Raw genomic sequence first — 19,261 nt, 5'->3', positions numbered from 1 at the left:
TATACGCACATTTGAAGAGGGACACCAATTCAACTGGGACAATACATCCATTCCTGGGACAGGCTGAGCAAAGACACGCATGGGGATTCCGAGAGGCCTGGCATTCAAACAGGAACTCCATTAACAAACATATCGATTTGGACCCCACTTATCAACCTCTCAGAAACAGAACTGGAAATGATATCGCCCACCACAACAAACTGAGAGAGAAAGCAAGCGGGGCAGAACACCAATGCTTCACTGGAGGCTCACTGATGATGTTACCTAGTGTGGTGACAAAACATCTGAGAACAAATCTACCAGCTCAGTGAGCAAATTTACAACTTTTGATTAATTGATAAACCATGATCTCATTGGTGAAGCCAATAGGATGGGCTGAATAGCTACTGTTTCTATGTATAAATGGAAGGATGCGTTGAATGGTTGAAATAATGTAGCATAGGAGAAAACCTGTGTGAGGTACCAAAAAGAGTAGTAAAGCCACACGGCTTGCTCATGTTTTGTAAATGCTATGTAACCTATGGAAAGGCATTCCAATGCGTTCTGTACGGGACATGTGATCAATCCTGCCAAATTTTCCTTTAATCATCATCTTTGCAAAGCTCTGAATGTGTAGATATGAAAATGCCCTACTGCCTTTACGATTTCAAATATTGTGGCTTACTTTGACTTTGATTTCTGTACAAAAGAACTGAAATATTGCCTTTCTTGTTAATAGACCAAAGGAGCTCTCATTGACCCATTGATTGATTTAGCCCAGCTAAATTGATCCAAGTTCACAACGTAAACTGTTTGTTTTGCCAATCTGCTGTCGAGTAACGTAGATGAATGATGTAGAAAATACATAGCCACATTGTTTTAGAGAGTCCTCATGGTTATTGAGGAAGGAGGCTACAATCCCGATGTATTTGTGGGGGTGAAAACTTTCAGATTATGCATTATCCTAATGTGAAACATTTGTAGAATTGCTTTCCATAACAGTTTCGTACAGAGAGATTTGAATTAGAGATGTACACAATGACAGAGCACTGATTAACTCCTGTTATTCTCAATAACCTCTTTTCCCCCCCGCCACATCTTCCCCAAATGCTCATGTGTGATACCACACATCAAGAAAAAACTTTTAAATTTTCAGCAAATGATAAAGAATAAAAAATTTAAACGAATGGTGTTTAATTATTTTCTAGCTTCTGCTTGACACTCATTCTCTGAAAACAGTTCTGCTTGATCTTCCTTCGATTGGTTCTCAAGTCATACGCAAGGCCCCAGCGAGTTACACAAAGATTGTCGTCAAAGGCATGACTCGTGCTGAGATGATTCTAAAGGTAAGAAAATTCAACTCTGAATGAAATGTGATTTAGCTGGCTGCTGCAAATCCCTCACGATTTGGGAATCTCAAATGTTAGATTTAATATTTCAGCCTCAATTACGGGATTTCCAGGAGCGATTTCCAGTGGTCATCTCAGCAGGTAACACTTTAGTGCTCACAGCAGTCATTTGAATGCTGAGGTGATATCATAGCGGAAAATCTATTGTGTTTTCTGTAGTATGCAATCTTCATTGATATGTGGATTGCACTAACTGAATTATTAATTATCTTTGGAAAAGTTGTCAGGCAGTACTCTACAGCTGCTTACAAGAAAATATTAATACAAAAAGAAATTGCTGGAGAAACTCAGTTTCTGGCAGCATTTGTGGAGAGAAAGCAGAGCTAATGTTTTGAATCCATTGATTCTTTTACAGAATTTTCTCCGGAGATGCTGCCAGACCTGCCAAGTTCCTCCAGCAATTTCTGTTTTTTTTTCAGAATTTTAACATCTGCAGTTCTTTGTTTTATTCTGAGGAAATAATACTTGAAACCTGTTTTTCAAGTGCAGCAATATAGTTGCAATGGGGCTGTTAGCATTCTGCTCCGACAATATTATCAGTTGCAGAGCTGGGATCATTAGAGACTAGGGTTCTCTTTGTTAACTTAATCTGCTCCAAAACGGATCAGTAATGCAAACTGAAGTGTGCCAGGCCATTGTTAATGTTGCAGTATTGGTTTAGAAATGGGTTTTAAAGATAAATTTTGTACAGGCTTTTAGATGGCCAATGATATCAACAATATCGGTGCACAGTTTTGGCAAACTCCATGACACCTTATTCCACTGTAACAACCGAGAGCACATTTTTGTGACCTGCTGGCTCCATATCCAAGCTCTCTGGGGAAAGCTGCTGTTGCTATTGTGCAGAAAACAGAATTAATAGAGCTTGTGTTTTGACAGAAGTGACAAATTGACGGCCACACGGGCTGTTGAGGTTTTCATCGTGACTTTCACTTGTGCAGGTGAAAAGCTAATTTTTGTTTTTGTCCTTTTCCTTCGTATGTGAAGTAGAATATTGGTAAGAGGAATAAAATGTCAAGTTTGGGGAGATCACTTATGTGGGTTATGAAATGTAGTTACAAATTGAATTCAAGGCGTCTTTTTCCATTCTTCATTCCATGTCTACACAATCTTTTCTAGTCATGGATTGAGTTGGAGACTTGCTTCTACTCACCCTGTTTCCCCAACCATCCTCCTCTATGGTAGGGTAGTGAAAGATGCCTCGACTTGTTATTTTGGGGATTTGTTTGATATTTGTTTCCCTTGAGATTATAATTGACTGAGAGCTTCATGTTTTTGTACCACCACTGAGAGCTGCTTCATTCTATTCCTAGATGTAACAATTTAAGAAATTAACCTCGCAAAGGAAAATTCAGGTAGCACTTCATAATAATCCAAAGTCCTATGTTGTAATACTGGTAAGTCAAGGGACTCACTAAAGATTAGATTCTTTTCAAAGCCATTAGCTTTTGAGTATTGAGTTTGTAGGTAATGAATGACACTAGGAAATCCAAAGTTTACCTCAAGACACACATGCACAGGATTCCTGTCTTCAACCAGTTTCTTGTTCCTCTGATTCCAAAGTTACAAAATTGAATGCTAGAATCTTCCATTAGCTAAAATTCAAATGCTTCATGTCACTGCTTGGAAGAACGTAAAATGTCACAAGATTGTGCATTACTTAAATAACACTAAATGATCTGCTTTACTAAATACTGGCCATCTCCAAACTGTATTAGATCACTGATGTGACGACTTTTTTTTAAATAGGGGACTGTCAGTTATAGAATTATAGTCATAGAGATGTACAGCATGCAAACAGACCCTTTGATCCAACCCGTCCATGCCGACAAGATATCCCAACCCAATCTAGTCCCACCAGCCAGCACCCAGCCCGTATCCCTCCAAACCCTTCCTATTCATATACCCGTCCAAATGCCTCTGAAATGTTGCAATGGTACCAGCTCCATCACTTCCTCTGGCAGCTCATTCCATACACGTACCACCCTCTGCGTGAAAATGTTGCCCCTTAGGTCTCTTTTATATTTTTCCCCTCTCACCCTCAACCTATGCCCTCTAGTTCTGGACTCCCCCACCCCAGGGAAAAGACTTTGCGTATTTACCCTATCCATGCCCCTCATAATTTTGTAAACATCAAAAAGGTCACTCCTCAGCCTCCGATGCTCCAGGGAAAACAACCCCAGCCTGTTCAGCTTCTTCCTATAGCTCAAATCCTCCAACCTGGCAACAACCTTGTAAAGCTTTTCTGAACCCTTTCAAGTAAAACCTAGAAATAAAGAAAAAATGTTTGAAATGCACAATGGGTCTGTCAGCATCTGAAGAGAGGCAGGTCACTGTTGCAACTGCTTTGTCTGATTACTCATAATACCACTGATTTGTCCTATTAGGATATAATACTTTTGTCCTGTTAACATTGTCCAAACAGTTTATTTCCTCAATTAAATGCTACATCTTTTTATGGATTTTATTTATGATTAAGTAAAGCAAGCTTGTCCCTGGACATCAGAACACTTCATCAATTAAGCTTTTTACAAACAAATGAAACAGAAATTATTGGAAAAACTCAGCAGGACTGGCAGCATCTGTGGGAGACAAAGTAGAGTTAATGTTTCAGGCATTGTTACCCTCCTCCAGATTGGATTGTACTCAGGGAAAAGTGGGTATATTTGCTGAAAATGAGATTGGGGGTTGGCGCGGGGCGGTGGGTGGGGAGAGAGAATGGGTTTTAAGAGGTAGACGATAGGTGGCGATGGAGCCCAGAGAGGGAGAACAGTGATTGGACAGACAAGGGAATGAGTAAATCAGTAAATCAATCTGGGAGAATCAGTAAGGCTGGGGCAAAGACATGGGAGAAGGAGCTCAGGCCCCTAAATGATGAGAAATGAGATTCTGTTCTTCCAGGTTATGCTAAACTCTCTTTTTATTCACTCCTACATGCACCAGTTTAATAAAGAATCACTTTTTTTCCTCCTAGATGTTCCTTACGCTCTTCATAACATTTTAGATTTTCGGTGAATCTTTCAGCCAACCTAACTCAAAAGGCTGCCTCAGTAAAACTGCGTTTAGGATGTATTCCAGGTCAGATCTCACCAAAATGACCTCACCTTCTACATCAATATGTCTTGGCACTTTCTCTGTGCCCCACTGGAGCTCCCCCACCACATTCATGTTCAATTTGCAGAAGTAGTTTGAGTCCACCTAACATACCAACAATGTACCCGCTCTAATGCGACCACGTCACTTGTTTGAGTTGCAGGAAGGAGAGAGAGAGACATGTCCATGTACTGACTCTTCACTGCTGTACCCTTATCCCAAGGCATTGCAAATATATTTCTGATGACATGCATTGCTACTGATACAATCAAGGTTCTGTTGTTTTTGCCATATAAGCCCAAGTTATATAAACTTAGAAGGATGTTGCTGTTCTGTGATCGAATTTAACAAACAGCAAATATCAAAGTCCTTTCAAGTGGCCTTTTCAGAACACACCATTTAAAAATTGTAAAACTTAAAAATCAGAACGCACAAACTCAACTTAGAATAATACACAGGAAAGTATGTATTCTTATTTCGTATTGTCAGTAATCAAAGTCCATTTATTTTTTGCACCTGATCTTTACTCATCCATGCAGTAATTTCTCTATCCTAGATACATGTGTTGGATTTTTCTGAGATTGTTTGTGGCCTTAATGTCACAATTCACTTGTATAGGTAGGTGTTGCATCTACTATGACCTAAAGTTTGTCACTGCTTTTGTGTTTTCTATATAAGTACAACAAAACTGAGAGGTTGAATATAGAGTAATATTATTACGGTACTGTACCTTGCTGGAATACATATGTGGAGACAGTCCTGATGAAGGGCTCTGGCCCAAAACATTGATTTTCCTGCTTCTCGGATGCTGCCTGACCTGCTGTGCCTTTCCAGCAACACACACTCAACACTGGAATACATACGTACCACACACATTCTCTTCACCTTCCGCAAAGCAGAATAATGTATACTGTATTCAAATCCAGCTCAGGTTACATAGCTGGATAGATTCATTTGAATATTGCAACATATAAAAATAATTGTATAAGTAGTTTATTATAGTAGTCATCACAATGTTTGCTAACCTTGATGTCAAAAACATAAATATTTATTTCACACTAAACATCAATGTTAGACATCATCAGTTGCTGGATCCTTTCACCACTTCAGACCGTCATTTACTCCTGACTGACTGTTGCCTTTATGCTATACCACCTCCGATGTAAATATGTTCAAAGACATTCCCAATAAAGGCATTAAAACTGTATCATCAATTCTGATTGTGAAATTAGTCTGAATTTATATCAATGTAAATTTATGTCAATGGATTCACTAAGCCCAGGTTATTTCAATGATCTTATTTGTGGTCCTTTCGCCCTCTTGTACCTCAGGTCTGTTTAAGTCATCATAGACAGTTCTCCTAAGGATGCCATTCCTTTGTTCACACAATATTCAGAAAGTGACCAGAGAAAGCAGTCAAATTCAATAATTTTTTTTGATCCTGAATTATTGTTTGTATGGACCTAAGGAGTACTAACACAATTCAATTTTGTCACAGAATCTAGTTTAATACTTGTATGTGTATTGTTAAGTGTAGTATCTTTAATTCCTGTTTATCCACTGAGGTTAAAATTGTTTGTCTTCTGTTCTCTATCTCTTTCCTCAGCACGTAGATCCTTTGTGGTGTGTATTTATATATAGAGAGGCTTATGTAGTACATACAGAGATGGAGGCATGGATATCCTGCCTCACATCAGCTGCATTTCCTGACTACAAAGTGTTTCAATGCGAACATGCTAATTAAATCTGACTAAACTGTCTGGCGCCATTTGCTACCTGGAAGTTGGGTGAATGAATTTATTTTTCGTACTCTTAAAACTTTGAGATGTTTCTGAATGTTCAAACTTGACATAATTGAACTTGTCTAGTTCATCCTTACAGATGAATTGCAATGAATGTTGTCAGGATCAATTACAGACAGAATTATTAAACCAGAAGTTTAGAAAGGAGAAAAATAATCCTGAAAGCCTAAGAGAATGAATAACATTAAGTAATTTTAAACTGTGTCAAAAGATTTTGCTGACATGGAGCACTCTCAAACCTTACTACTTTCCCCAGAAATGTACTGCAATGAATATAGTCATTTGTTTCATTGCATCTGTGTTAGCTCTGTAAACATTCATCCACTTGTAGAGTCATAGAGATGTTCAGCACGGAAACAGACCCTTCGATCCAACTCATCTATGCCAACCAGATATCCCAACCTAATCTAGTCCCACCTGCCATCGTAAGTCCCACCCGACCCATATCCCTCCAAACCCTTCCTATTCATATACCCATCCAGATGCCTTTTGAATGTTGTAATTGTACTAGCTTCCACCACATCCTCTGGCAGCTCATTCTGTACACATACCACCCTCTGAGTGAAAAAGTTGCCCCTTAGGTCTCTTTTATATCTTTCCCCTCTCACCCTAAACCAATGCCCTCTAGTTCTGGACTCCCCCACTCCAGGGAAAAGACTTTGTCTATTTATCCTATCCACACTTAATCCAATTGTCTTAAGTTGTCCTGTAGAAAATTCCTTTTAAAAATCCGTATCGGTAACATCCACTGTAATGGCTTTGTAAATGTATTCTGCTTTCTTTGCAAAACATTTGACGATATTTGTCAGGCATGATTAGCCTTTTACATATCTGTGCAACCAATCTCTTCATTAATCCATGCCTTTGTAAGTAAGGATCAAGATATTCACTGTCACTGCTCATACTCACTTGCTAGGACTCACATCACTGAGTCACTAGGATCAGTCCAAGATCCACTTCAGGCTTGAACACTAAAATCAAGACACAAACTCCAGTGTTTGCTGAGGGTGGGGTATGATAGGTGCCGTTGTTTTTTAGATAAGACATTAGACCTGGTGTAAAAGATCCCACAGCACTATTTTGAAGAAAAGTAGAGGGGTAACCCAATATTTATCCTTCAATCAACATCACAAAAACAGATTATCTGTATATTATCACATTGAGGTTTGTGGGAGCTTGGTGTGCACAAACTGGCTACCTTGATTTCTATGTAGGAACAACTGACTGCACTCACTAACACTTTATTAGCTTTGAGACGCACAGCGATTGTGAAAATTGCTGAATAAATACAAGTCTTTTTTCATTCATCTTTTTATCTATTTTTACTTTCAGCCTTTGGCACAGCTTTTTTTTTTCACAGGATCAGGAAACTCTTGGGAGAAAAAGGTCATTTTGACCATGAAGTTAAGCCAGTCATGTTTACTGCAACCCCATTTTTGTGCTTTTTATCCCCCTCCCCCGTCCTATCATACTTTTCCCTTTGAAGAAATCACACATTTTCCTCTCAATTTTTATAGAATCATATAACCAAATTCTATTAACTCATTGCATTAAAACACACTCATCTAAATTTGTCCTTGGTGCACTCCAAGAACAAAACTAAATTTGTATAGCACCTTTGACATAATGTAAATCTGCATTATGTTTCACAAAAACATCATTACTTCAGGGTGACATCGCTGTTTCCTCCTTCAGCTAATGGCACCATTAGCAAATTGATTGGTAATCCATTTTATCCACTGCCGATGGAATCTTTGTGTAGTTTGTCCTCTTAAATGACTGTTTCCAACACTATTTGTTGGCTATGAAGTGATGAATTAATGTTGTTTTAATGAATGATTTTTTTCTTCCTCAACACACAACATAATCACAGCTAATCATTTGAAAACCCTGCACCAAATAGTGTAAGCTTTGTCTGCTCGGTGTTGCAGAGATTTCCACTGTAATCATTTCTAAACGGGCATCTACTGGAATGCAAACTCTCTCTGATGTGCGGATGTAAATCAAAAGAATGGCTGAAGAAATAAAATGCAAGGTTAAGATACATCCTTTCAGCATCGTCAGTGTCAGTGTGATGAGGAATCGATCAGAATTTTTTAATCATCTGTGTTTAGCTGACATGGAGTGTCTGCTAGATAGTTTTAATTTCATGACTACATTTCATTCTTGGGGTCAGTGTCTTACATAAATCTGTGTGTCCCAATGCTAGAGTTGTAACTGCCACAATACCCATTTACATCACTCTTGGCAAGTATTTGAAACATTTCGGACAACAAATTATTCTTGGGTAGATATGACTTGGCAGAGGCGATACTCATTTTGAGCACATCATAGAGTTATAGAGATGTACAGCACGGAAACCAACTCTTCGGTCCAACTCATCCATGCCAATCAGACATCCTAAATTAATCTAGTCCCATTTTGTCGCATTTGGCCCATATCCTTCTAAACCTTTTCTATTCATAATACCCATCCAGATGCCTTTTAAATATTGTAATTGTACCAGCCTCCACCACTTCCTCAGGCAGTTCATTCTGTACAGGCACCACCCTCTGTGTGGAAAAAGGTGCTGCTTAGGTCCCTTTTTAAATCTTTTTCCTCTCACCCTAAAACTATGCCCTCTGGTTTTGGACACCTCTACCCTGGGGAGAAATCCTTGGCTAGTCACCCTATCCGTGTCCCTCACGATTTCATAAACCTCTATAAAGTCACCCCTCAGCTTCTGATACTCTAGGAAAAATAGCCTCTCCCTATAGCTCAAACCTTCCAACCATGGAAACATCCTTGTAAATCTTTTCTGAACCCTTTCAAGTTTCACAGCATCCTTCCTATAACAGGGAGACCAGAATTGAACATGATCTCACAACTAGCAGCTAAGTAGATAGTTAATCAACTTGGTCTGATGATAATTAAAGGAGGAGTATTGACCAGGAAGCTAGTTAGCTAGAGGCACTCGAATATTCCTATGAAATTTCCCGTACCCATCTGAACAGCTCGAGACATGTCCTCCATTTATATGTATATGTTCTCACATAAAACACTGACCTTTGAGGTGGAGAGATAGTGAGCAGAGGCTGAGTTGCCAGGAAAATTGCCAGGAAAATTGCCTGACAGCTCATCCCAGAGTTACTTTGAACACTCTGACTGGCTCACAAGCTGATTTGGTACATCAGAGGGAGGAAGCATTGCCCATCCTTTGGTTAAGGAATTTGTGGCTTGTGAGACACCAAAAAAAGGGCACAAAGCATACTGTAAAATCAGAAGGAAAAATAAATAGAAATGCTTAGAATTTCAAAAATGTTGAAGTTTATCTCTTGAGAATAAATGGTATTTAGTTATCCAAGATTTTGTTTTTCCTACTGGCTTCACCCTTTGTTGAAATTCTGAGTGAATAAATAGCAAACTCCAGCTGCTGCTCATTCTTATTCCAAATGCTGTTTGGTAGAACTGCACCACATCTTAAGATTCTGTGAAGAGAAAAGTCATGTTTTGTAGAGTTTGAAGAAATTATTTCCACATGAGTTGCATATGATAATTTGACTACAGCTCTCTTATCCCGTTTTTACTGGGCAATCTTAATTGGGAATTTTCAGCTGGTATGTCTTTTCCAGGGTACAGTACCTTAATGCAGCAATCAAAACCTCAGATTTTAATGCTTAACAAGAACAATGCTTAATTGTACACTCCCTCTTTTGGATACTTTTGCTTATGATTGCAAATCAGCTTTCCATTTGAACAAAGCCTTTTGAAAATTTGATACCAGAAATGTGAAAAACATTGAGATATAAGGAAACTTAATCTATTGGAGAAAAATAGGACAAAAAGTAACTACTGCGGCCTCAGAATGTGACACCAATGAGATAATGACACTTCAGAGACATTTTTCTGTGTTGTTTTAAGGAGTGTTTACATTGTAAAAATTTAAAGCAAGGATCAGATTGTAACACATGTTTATAAAGGGAGATGAAAGTGCATGATATATCCATAATCCTTCACATATGTATTCTGAAGGCTCCTTACCAGCTCAGTGGGTTTCTCCAGGAAGGATTGAGGGTTGATCTCCTATTTAGGCTGAACTATCCAGGATGACCATACTGCAAGTGAGTTGGCCTCAGCAGAGCTAGGGAAGTGGAAATTTGGTCAGGGTTTCTGCTGGGTGTTGCTGTACGAGTCCCTAAAGGTGGGTCCAGCACCTTCTCGGAAGCAATCAGTGGACAATATTCAGACTTTGTGTTGATGTGTGGCGCACATGATATTTGCCACTTAAGTGTTAGACGATGACTGTCAAACAAGACAATGCCTGACCACTTCTCTTGACATTCAGGGCTGTCCTATTGTTTAAACCATACTATCAGCACACTCATCATTGATAAGATATGAGCACAGAGAGCACTGGAAACACTCAGCAGGTCTGGCATAGATGCTGCCAGACTTACTGAGTTTCTCCTGCATTAAGTTTGTTTCAGATTTCCAGCATCCACAATGTTTTGTCTTTATCATCGAGAGCCATTTAGCTGGACCAACTATATAAATACAATGGCTGCAAGAGCAGGTCGGTGGTTGGATATTTTGAAGAAAGTGTCTCCCCAGTTGACTCCCAAGTAATTTCTATGAGACACAAAGGTTTGGTGGAATACACTTACCCTTCGGTGATTATAATGTACCTGTAACGATGTTCAAGAAAGCTCAACCCCATTCATGTAAAAGCAATCTTCTTTCCTGGTGACCCATCCACCATGTTAAACATTTACTACTTACATCACATGGCTGCAGCAAATGTCCATCTACAATGTGCACAGTAACGCACTGAGGCGTTTTGAGTGTAAAGGAAGAAATAGGAACCTTTAAATTTTGATGACATTTCTTTTATTCTTTCATGGGATGTCAGCATCACTGGCTAGACCATTGATTGGCTAGCATTGGTTACTCATCCTTAATTGCCCAGTTAGGAATAAACAGCATTGCTATGCGTCTGGAGTCCTATGTCAGCCAGACCAGGTAAGGATGGCAGATTTCCTTAAAGGACATGAAGATGCACTGATTCTCAAGCCCCAGTACTCCCAGGGACACCACGGAAGTTCTAATCAAAGCACACACAGTCCCTGCTTTACTTGTCCATTGGAAACACGGTTCCTGTGTTAAACAAGAATGACTGTTTATTATAAATAAATTAGTTCTAAATACAAGTAAACAGCATTGAAATATCAACATATCGCTGTACTAGTTAAAACTTTGAATTTTTTAAAAGCCTTCTACCAGTTGACACATGCATGCTCACGTGCACGGACACCACAGTTTGATATCACCAGTCCATAACGTGTGCTGAGATGGCTTGCCAGGAGTTTCCATTCTTTAGTCTTGTTTCTCAAGGTTCTTTCACAGGAAGGAAAGGGCGATTGGTACACGATCAACAAAGTCTTAGTTACTGCTAACAAGCAAAAGCTTCCAGAGATTGGATGGAGAAAATGACTGACTGGATTTGAGACTTCAGATTCTTTTTGCCAGGCAAATCTCCNTCATCCCCCCTCCCCCCACGCCCACCCTCACCTCACCACACCCTACACCAAACTGTCTACATTCAGCTCTCCCCCACGCCCCTCACCGAACAAAGCAATGTAAATACCACACGCACGTGCGCACACACACACCCTTTTTAAAAGTGTAGCAATTCCTTCCACAATCTCTCCTTTAAAACAGTGCTTTTCCAATTTTGGTCCACATTAAAAAATGCAGGGAATAAAATTGTGATCTTTAGGCCAGTTAATCTTGTGTCTGTTAATATTTTAATGTTAGGAGTGGATCCTTTGCAGCAATTTAAACTATCACTAATGTAGGTGACATCATTTATTGTGGGGAAGCGAATGACTTGTTCTTGAACCTTGTTAAGGCTATACTGAGAATCAGTTGTCTTTGCTACCAATTTATAATTGTATTTCTAAAATACACTAACGTCAGTTTCCTGCATTATCCTGCTTCAACAGCTGCCTATCTAAAAGATCTGATTTGAATCAGTTTTTTTTTACCTGAGTAGCAGTGGCAGGCATCACTGGATTTAACACACTAATTTTTATTTAATACTAAGGTTCAATTAAGCATCAAAATATCTAATCAAGTTATGGTTCATAAATGGAAATGGACTGGCTCTCTACAAACTAACCAACAGTTGGGTTGGTGCTCTTTGATATAATTTGATATTGGTTACCATACTAAGGATTTAACAAGTGTGCTAACTTTTGGTGCTGATTTACAATGGGGGTATGGCTGGTAGGTGTTGGCACCTTTTCCCCTTACTGAAGCCTTTCACCTGCTATACCTTAGGCCATTTCCTGTCCAAATCATTACAGTGATGGAATGGATCTTATCACCAAATTTCATCTTGCTACATCCCTCAACTGCTCTGAAACCTTCTCCTCCTACCTCAGCTTGTTCCACTTCCTTCATCTCCTTTAAAATCATTCTTCGCCACTAACCAACTTCACCCACGTTTCCCACTCTGGTAAGGATAGCAGATTTCCTTAAAGGACATTGACATGTACTGATTCTCAAACCCCGGTACTCCCAGGGACACCGCAGAAGTTCTGTCAGCCTTTGGCCTCTGTGCCAAAGGATTTCTCTTTTTCATCGTTTTAACTGACCTTGTCTTCGGAGTTCTGTACTCTCCTGTCCTCCCTTCACATTAATTTTCTGCTCAAATTCAAAGCAGTATTGTCATCTGAGATCTCTGTGCTCCTCCAGTTCTGGTTTTTTTGTGTATTACTGATTTTAATTAAATCCAGCATTGGCAGGCGCACTTTTACCTGTCTGGATCTTGAGGTTTGCAATTCTCTCCCTGTATCTTTCTAGCTCCCTGTCCTCCTTTCATACGTTCATTAGCTTTTCGTAACTTGCACTGATATCTCGTGATATGACTCCAACAAAGTTTTTGTTGGATTATTTGCTCCTGTGAAGAGCTTTGGGATGCTAAACATGCATCATAAATAAAGACAAAAGTTATCGTTCTTGATATAACAATAAATAAAGATAGAAAAAACTGCTGACATGCAGTTAGTCATTTCACACTATCACACAAGGTCAACATCTATCTCAGTGCTTTTAGGTGACATGGAAGGAGAGGAATACAAATACATGTAAGAATACTAAAATAACTCCACAAAGTCTGGTATCCTGTCACTTTCTTTTTCATATGTGGAGAGTCCTTGACACTGATTCAGCTCCCTCAGAACCAGCTCTCAGCATGAGCAGAACCTCTGACACTCTTGTTCTTGTGTCAGCCAGGGCTCCCTGATTGGACAAGATTAACAGCACCAGTCAGGGAACTCATATTCTGAGGTCCACCTAGCTGACCTTGTTACAATCACAACAAATACGAACGAGCAGCCAGCATTAGAAATCTGAACTTGGCATATATACTATTTGGCTCGTGCAGTTGGAAATAAGATTTCTTTATATTGAGTCCATTTTAGCTGATGAAGAATTTGAGTTGCAGAGTGTGAAGGTGAAAATGATCAAGTCAATAATGTCTTCAGACTGAAAAGAACTGGAGAATCTCGGTAGTGAATGACCTGACCTTTGACATGTTCTGCTGCAGTCAGCTGTATTTTGCGTGTTAACAAGCCAGTTGCTAATCTCTCTGCTCCCACTGCACACTGGAGTGGAAGATTGTCTCAGATTGCAGAAAATCTATTGCAATGACATTGAACTGAAGAAATAAATCCTTTTTTATATGAATAAATAACCAGTGGTGTTTTCCTTTTACCACAAAGCTATTGCAGTCAGGAAAAGGATCAGGGAATGGCTTGCTTAGTGGTGGCTTTAGATATTTCCCCTCTTATGTTTTTGGCAGGCTTTTACCTGACCTTTTTGGTACACTGTATACACAACAGGGACGTGCAATGAAATAAATCAACACTGCACTTGACAATATTCCAGGTTTGCGTCTTTAGCGTTTTCTTTGATCTCTGCATCAACCAACTGCCATAGGAAACTGCCTAATTGTTTGGACTGAAGGTCACTGCTATAGGATACAAACTAATCAGCACCCCTTCCTCTTCTGTACCGGAAAGAGATCACAAGATGTAAATTGAAAACTACACCTCTGTTCCCTCATTGCTGAAGGAAGTGTGTAACTCGGCTAAATCTATCAAAAGGGTCCCAGGTTTTGATTTTTCAATTTGCATTGCATTAGATGATTGCAGGCAGCAAAATAGAATGGATCCCTCAGATGGCTTACACTGGGAAAGGAAAACTACTATTCTCACCCCTGATGCTGTTGGAAAATGCATTTGGGTGGCATCAGGATCAGGACAGGAGTCCGCTTGACTGAGTCTCCGTACCCTTTGAATACTTAGGAACAGGGGTAGCTCATATAATACTTTGAAGTCTGTTCCTATATTCAATTGCTGAACTGTGTTGTAACTCTGTGAATCTGCCTTTGCACCATATCCCTTGACACTTTTGATTGACAAAGATTTATTGGTCTCACGTTTAAAATTAATAATTGAACTAGTATCCATTGTTGTTCCAAACTTTTAGACAAATCCAATAACACTAGACTTTATCTCCCCAGTCTGTTTCTCTTCATACTTTAAACTTCTAAATTTCTGGAAGTATGATTCTTGGACAGAATTTAATGCCCTTCCTGTGACTGTATGTGTTAGTGTTTAAGGAGTTGGGTGCAGGAGACCATTCATCTTTTCATCTCCACTCCAGTTACATTTTTGGCACATAAATAGCCTTTCCCTTCATTCCATTTGAAGTTTTTAAGTGGGCAAATAATCCCTAATTAATTGGGGACCCTCTTGTCAAAGGCATTCAGTACCTTATCAAGGGCTCCAACATTGGGATTTGGTTGGTTGGGAGAGGGTGGGGGTGTTGCCTTCTGGGAACCAACCCCATTTGCTCTTGTTGCCAACAGCCCCACCCTGTAAAGCCCTTCTACCATCACTCACTTGTGGCCTGTGATCCAGCGATAATCCTAAGCTTTTGGATGGGTGTAGCACAGGTCACCACTTCTCTGCTGGTGCTGCCATTCAGTGGATCCATTGGCCTTTATTGGCTGGCAGCTCTTAGCAGGTGGGATTTCCATTCCTGGGATCCTTTGGCCTTCCCTGAAAGAGGCAATGCAGGGCTCTCAAGCTGGCATGCATGACCGCCATTAAATATTAACCCTTGTTTGGTCACATTTTGCTGTAAGTACTCAGTTGAGAATGGGTAGAAGACCTGAGGGAGTTAAGTGTTTATCCAGCAGTCACAAGCCTGAATACCAGTTGTAAGCACCAAGAATGTGCCCGTAGACTGATCCAGTTCAAGTATACTGATGGAAAGTGGCAAGATATTGCAAAAGGTTAGTTGAACCCAATTTAAAGATATGTTTATTTATTTATTCATCTACCAAGAGTCTAAGTTATCAAATCAATTTTACAAGTTATTAATTTTGTGGAAGGCATTTGCAATCTTCAAAGTCTGCATTGTCTAGTTGACAAAGTTGTCTTTGTGGGAAAAGGACTCAAGATGTTTATTGTTTTGTTGGAGTCTTGTTTTTGTTTTCTATTGTTTTCTACTGGAAGTTGAAAGATGTGCCAACAAGGCAAATGTAGATTTTGTTAATCAGAATTGTTGCACAACAAAGCCCCTATAACACAATGAAAGCAAACTTTTGGCTTCCCCCAGTACTCAGCAGTGAATGAGGGAGGGCTTGATACATATTATTTGGGTGTTACACATAGATTGGATATAGATTATAGGTATTTTCTAATCACCTTATTCAGAGATGTAATTCTATACCTCTGGAGCAGGTGGGATGTTAACCTGGGTCTCCTGGCTCAGAGGTAGGAACGCTACCATTTGTTGTCTTGCCATGTGGTTGCCTATCCCAGCACACCACAGCAGTTTTTCTTTGCATTTCAAATTAAATCACAGATAGTTGGTCATGGTAATCGACAATAGCTGGCAACCTATATTAGGGCTAAATTATCATGAACATAGAAGCTATTTCTCCAAATCATATGAAACATCAACTGGTTTTGAATCCAGGTTTTTGTCATCCATGCAAATATGATTTTAAATGCTAAATCAAAAGATCCAACACAACGTATTTTGATTTTAGACAGTTTCTCATTACTTAAGATAGATGAATTGACTGGCACCATCGGCCATTCCGACTGATTTAGATGGTTATCTTTTTGGAAAAATTGTGTTAGCAACAATTAAATAATCCTATGGCCATGATTTGTGGCTAAATTAATCTACCAGTGGCTCCAGTCAGTAGGAGATGAGGGGTAAGAGTGTGATGTACAATCTAAAGTTCCATATACTCCTGTGAAAACCTTGGTCTTTCATTTTTGTTTGTAGGTTTTCTGTGAATTGGCAAGTGTACAGTTTACATTATTTTTCCATTCTTTTTCCCTAAAATCAGTCCTTAAAGTTCACCGTTGTTGACCTGCTGCTTCAGTTTTCAGGTTGTGTTAATGTGAAGTACTCTGCAGTGAAGGTGGATGTGGTAGTTGTCATTTGCTGTCCCTCGGTTTAATGTTGTAAATTTCTGCTATGTGTCTTAACGAACAAATCTAAATAAAACCTGAGTAAAACAGTTTGAGAAGAGGAACAACATAACTTGGTCAATTTATTCCTCTTTTGGAATTGGTTACCTCAAAGGAGTCATCTGCTTGGTGTTTGCCATTGATTGTAGGACAATCGTTGCAAGCCTGTTTGATGTCGGACTAACAAAATGTGAGATCATTGCTCTTGTTTACTCGAGCTTTTTCAGTCATGGTGGCTGATAACATGCCAGATGCAACCATTTCAGATACAAACCAATCTTAAAAAGATAGTCTGTTATTATCTTGGAGTTTGAATTTAATAAACATGTTTGAATCTGTAATTAACCTCTGCCTTCACTCTGGCAATGGTAATTAGATTTTATTGTTCAAGATCCACCTCAGCAGCAGAACTGAATTCTTGAGTTTTGTGGTATAATGTGTTTGTCCACACATATCTATGTAGAGCAAAGTCAGGGCAAAATCTACCAGTGTATCTACAAATCTTGTGCTTTATATTTGCAATACTGCAGGATCACAGTTTATCACAGATGTAATTCATTTGTAATTAAATGAAGCAACCCAATGTTTGTTTGCTTGTTAAAGAATTTTGCTGCACAAGAATATTAAGTTTATGCAGACCAAGATAGATAGATGGAGTTAAGTTGCAGATTAACCATGAAACTGAAAGGTGTAAAACTCGAGTAGAATGGCCTACTCCTATTCCTATGGCTTGGAGAGTTGAAACTATTGATATCTGTAATTGGCTGTCCAATTGAAAGCAATTAGAATTTTTTGGATTTGCTTACAGACACCCCAATACTTCATTTAATTCCGTACTAGAGCAACAGTTTTAAAAAACAAGCTGGCCCAATTAAACATAGCTTTATCTTATTGACAAGCTATCTTAGCTATGGTTAATGTGGAGTGGGCGGTTCGGGATTGATCCAGGGCGTTCTTGCATTGTGAACCTGGGAGTAGATTTGCAAAACTGTCCACTGCAGTTGGAGCAAGGCCTGAGGAAAATCAAGTAAATCTCTCCAGGGAAAACCATGTCATAGTTTACCTGATCACAAACTAAATGGTGGATCCACTTGATATGTTACAAATTGAGATGGCCACGGCTATACAGGAAATTACAGTTTCCAGGTGTTCAATGTAATAGCACTAAATAAACAGGACAAATATTCTCAGGATACACAGTAGACCATTTCAGTCTGAATTGAACCTTTGAACTTCTCCATTACAAAAGGCAGTGGAAATGATTACAGAGGCTAAAGGTGTGAAGGGCTATGGGGAGAATATGCATTGAGATAGAGGACTAGATGTGAGCATGCAGAATTGTGGAGCAGGCATTATGGAGTGAATAGCCTCGTCCTGTTTTCTGTGATTCTGAAAGATTTGAAATGTTGTAAATGAAATATATTTATACTGTAAATAACATGTTAAAGTTGTTTGAATCTAATAGAAATAGATACAAAATGATTCTGTACCTGTAAAAAGAGGAGATTTGTACTTTCTGTTCTACAATGGCACTGTGTTACTCAGGCCTGTCGAGGTGAGTCTGTGCATCTTCTGCCCTCGAGTCTGAAAGGTTTTTCAAACGATGTGGCTTTACGTTGCATAGTGTCAAAACAGGATACGGATCAGACTCAATGGCAGGTTGCTCTCATTGTTAATTCTTCATCAGCCCACTAAGTAAATCACTGTATTACAAAGTTCTGTACTTCTATAGTTTAAGGAGACAACTGGCAATATCATTATTGCTAGGGGAAAGTGAGGACTGCAGATGCTGGAGATCAGAGCTGAAAATGTGTTGCTGGAAAAGCACAGCAGGTCAGGCAGCATCCAAGGTAGATTCCTGAAGAAGGGCTCATGCCCGAAACGTTGATTCTTCTGCTCCTTGGATGCTGCCTGACCTGCTGCGCTTTTCCAGCAACACATTTTCAGCAATATCAGTATTGCCCCATGGTAGCATATCTTGGAGCAATGGCAAAATTACGATCCACTCACTATTTTCTCCTTCATTCCAATGCAAGGACACCAAAATAGTCAAAATGAGGAAAAGATAGCCAGCTGATGGTTTGAAGATGACTATAAAGAACATGGTGTGTGTCAAAGAATTAAAGGTCAAATTGTGGTGAATCATATGCTCCACATATTCCTTTATCGAACTTGTGGGTGTTAAAACGAACAATGCATGGACCACAATTCTTTATTTAACCAAAACTAGGTAACTTTCCAATTGATTTCATTTTGGTTCATAGGTTTTTGCTGTCTACAAAAATATATGCATTTTAGGTTTGATGAGGCAAAATATAAATCTCATTGTGTTCATAGCATATATCAAACATTGTATTTGAAGGCTTTGTGAGAAATGGTCTTTTGTAAACAAAGGTCTTTTTTCTTTGGTAAAACAATGGTCAAAATGATTGAGGCAAAC

At 39.2% G+C, this 19,261-nt stretch overlaps 1 protein-coding gene across 1 annotated transcript in view; it reads left to right on the top strand.

The window, feature by feature from the left end:
• vps53 (VPS53 subunit of GARP complex) overlaps positions 1-19,261 on the top strand; it is a 231,859-nt gene that overhangs the window by 207,152 nt on the left and 5,446 nt on the right. The window contains exon 20 of the mRNA XM_043718341.1: positions 1,188-1,325. Within this exon, the coding sequence (XP_043574276.1) occupies positions 1,188-1,325 (138 nt within the window). The remainder of the gene's footprint in view (positions 1-1,187; positions 1,326-19,261) is intronic.

This window comes from Chiloscyllium plagiosum, chromosome 28 (genome assembly GCF_004010195.1).
Source record: "Chiloscyllium plagiosum isolate BGI_BamShark_2017 chromosome 28, ASM401019v2, whole genome shotgun sequence".
Lineage (NCBI taxonomy): Eukaryota > Metazoa > Chordata > Chondrichthyes > Orectolobiformes > Hemiscylliidae > Chiloscyllium > Chiloscyllium plagiosum.
Note: the sequence above shows the minus strand (reverse complement) of the source record. Positions and strands in the feature narration are given on the sequence as shown.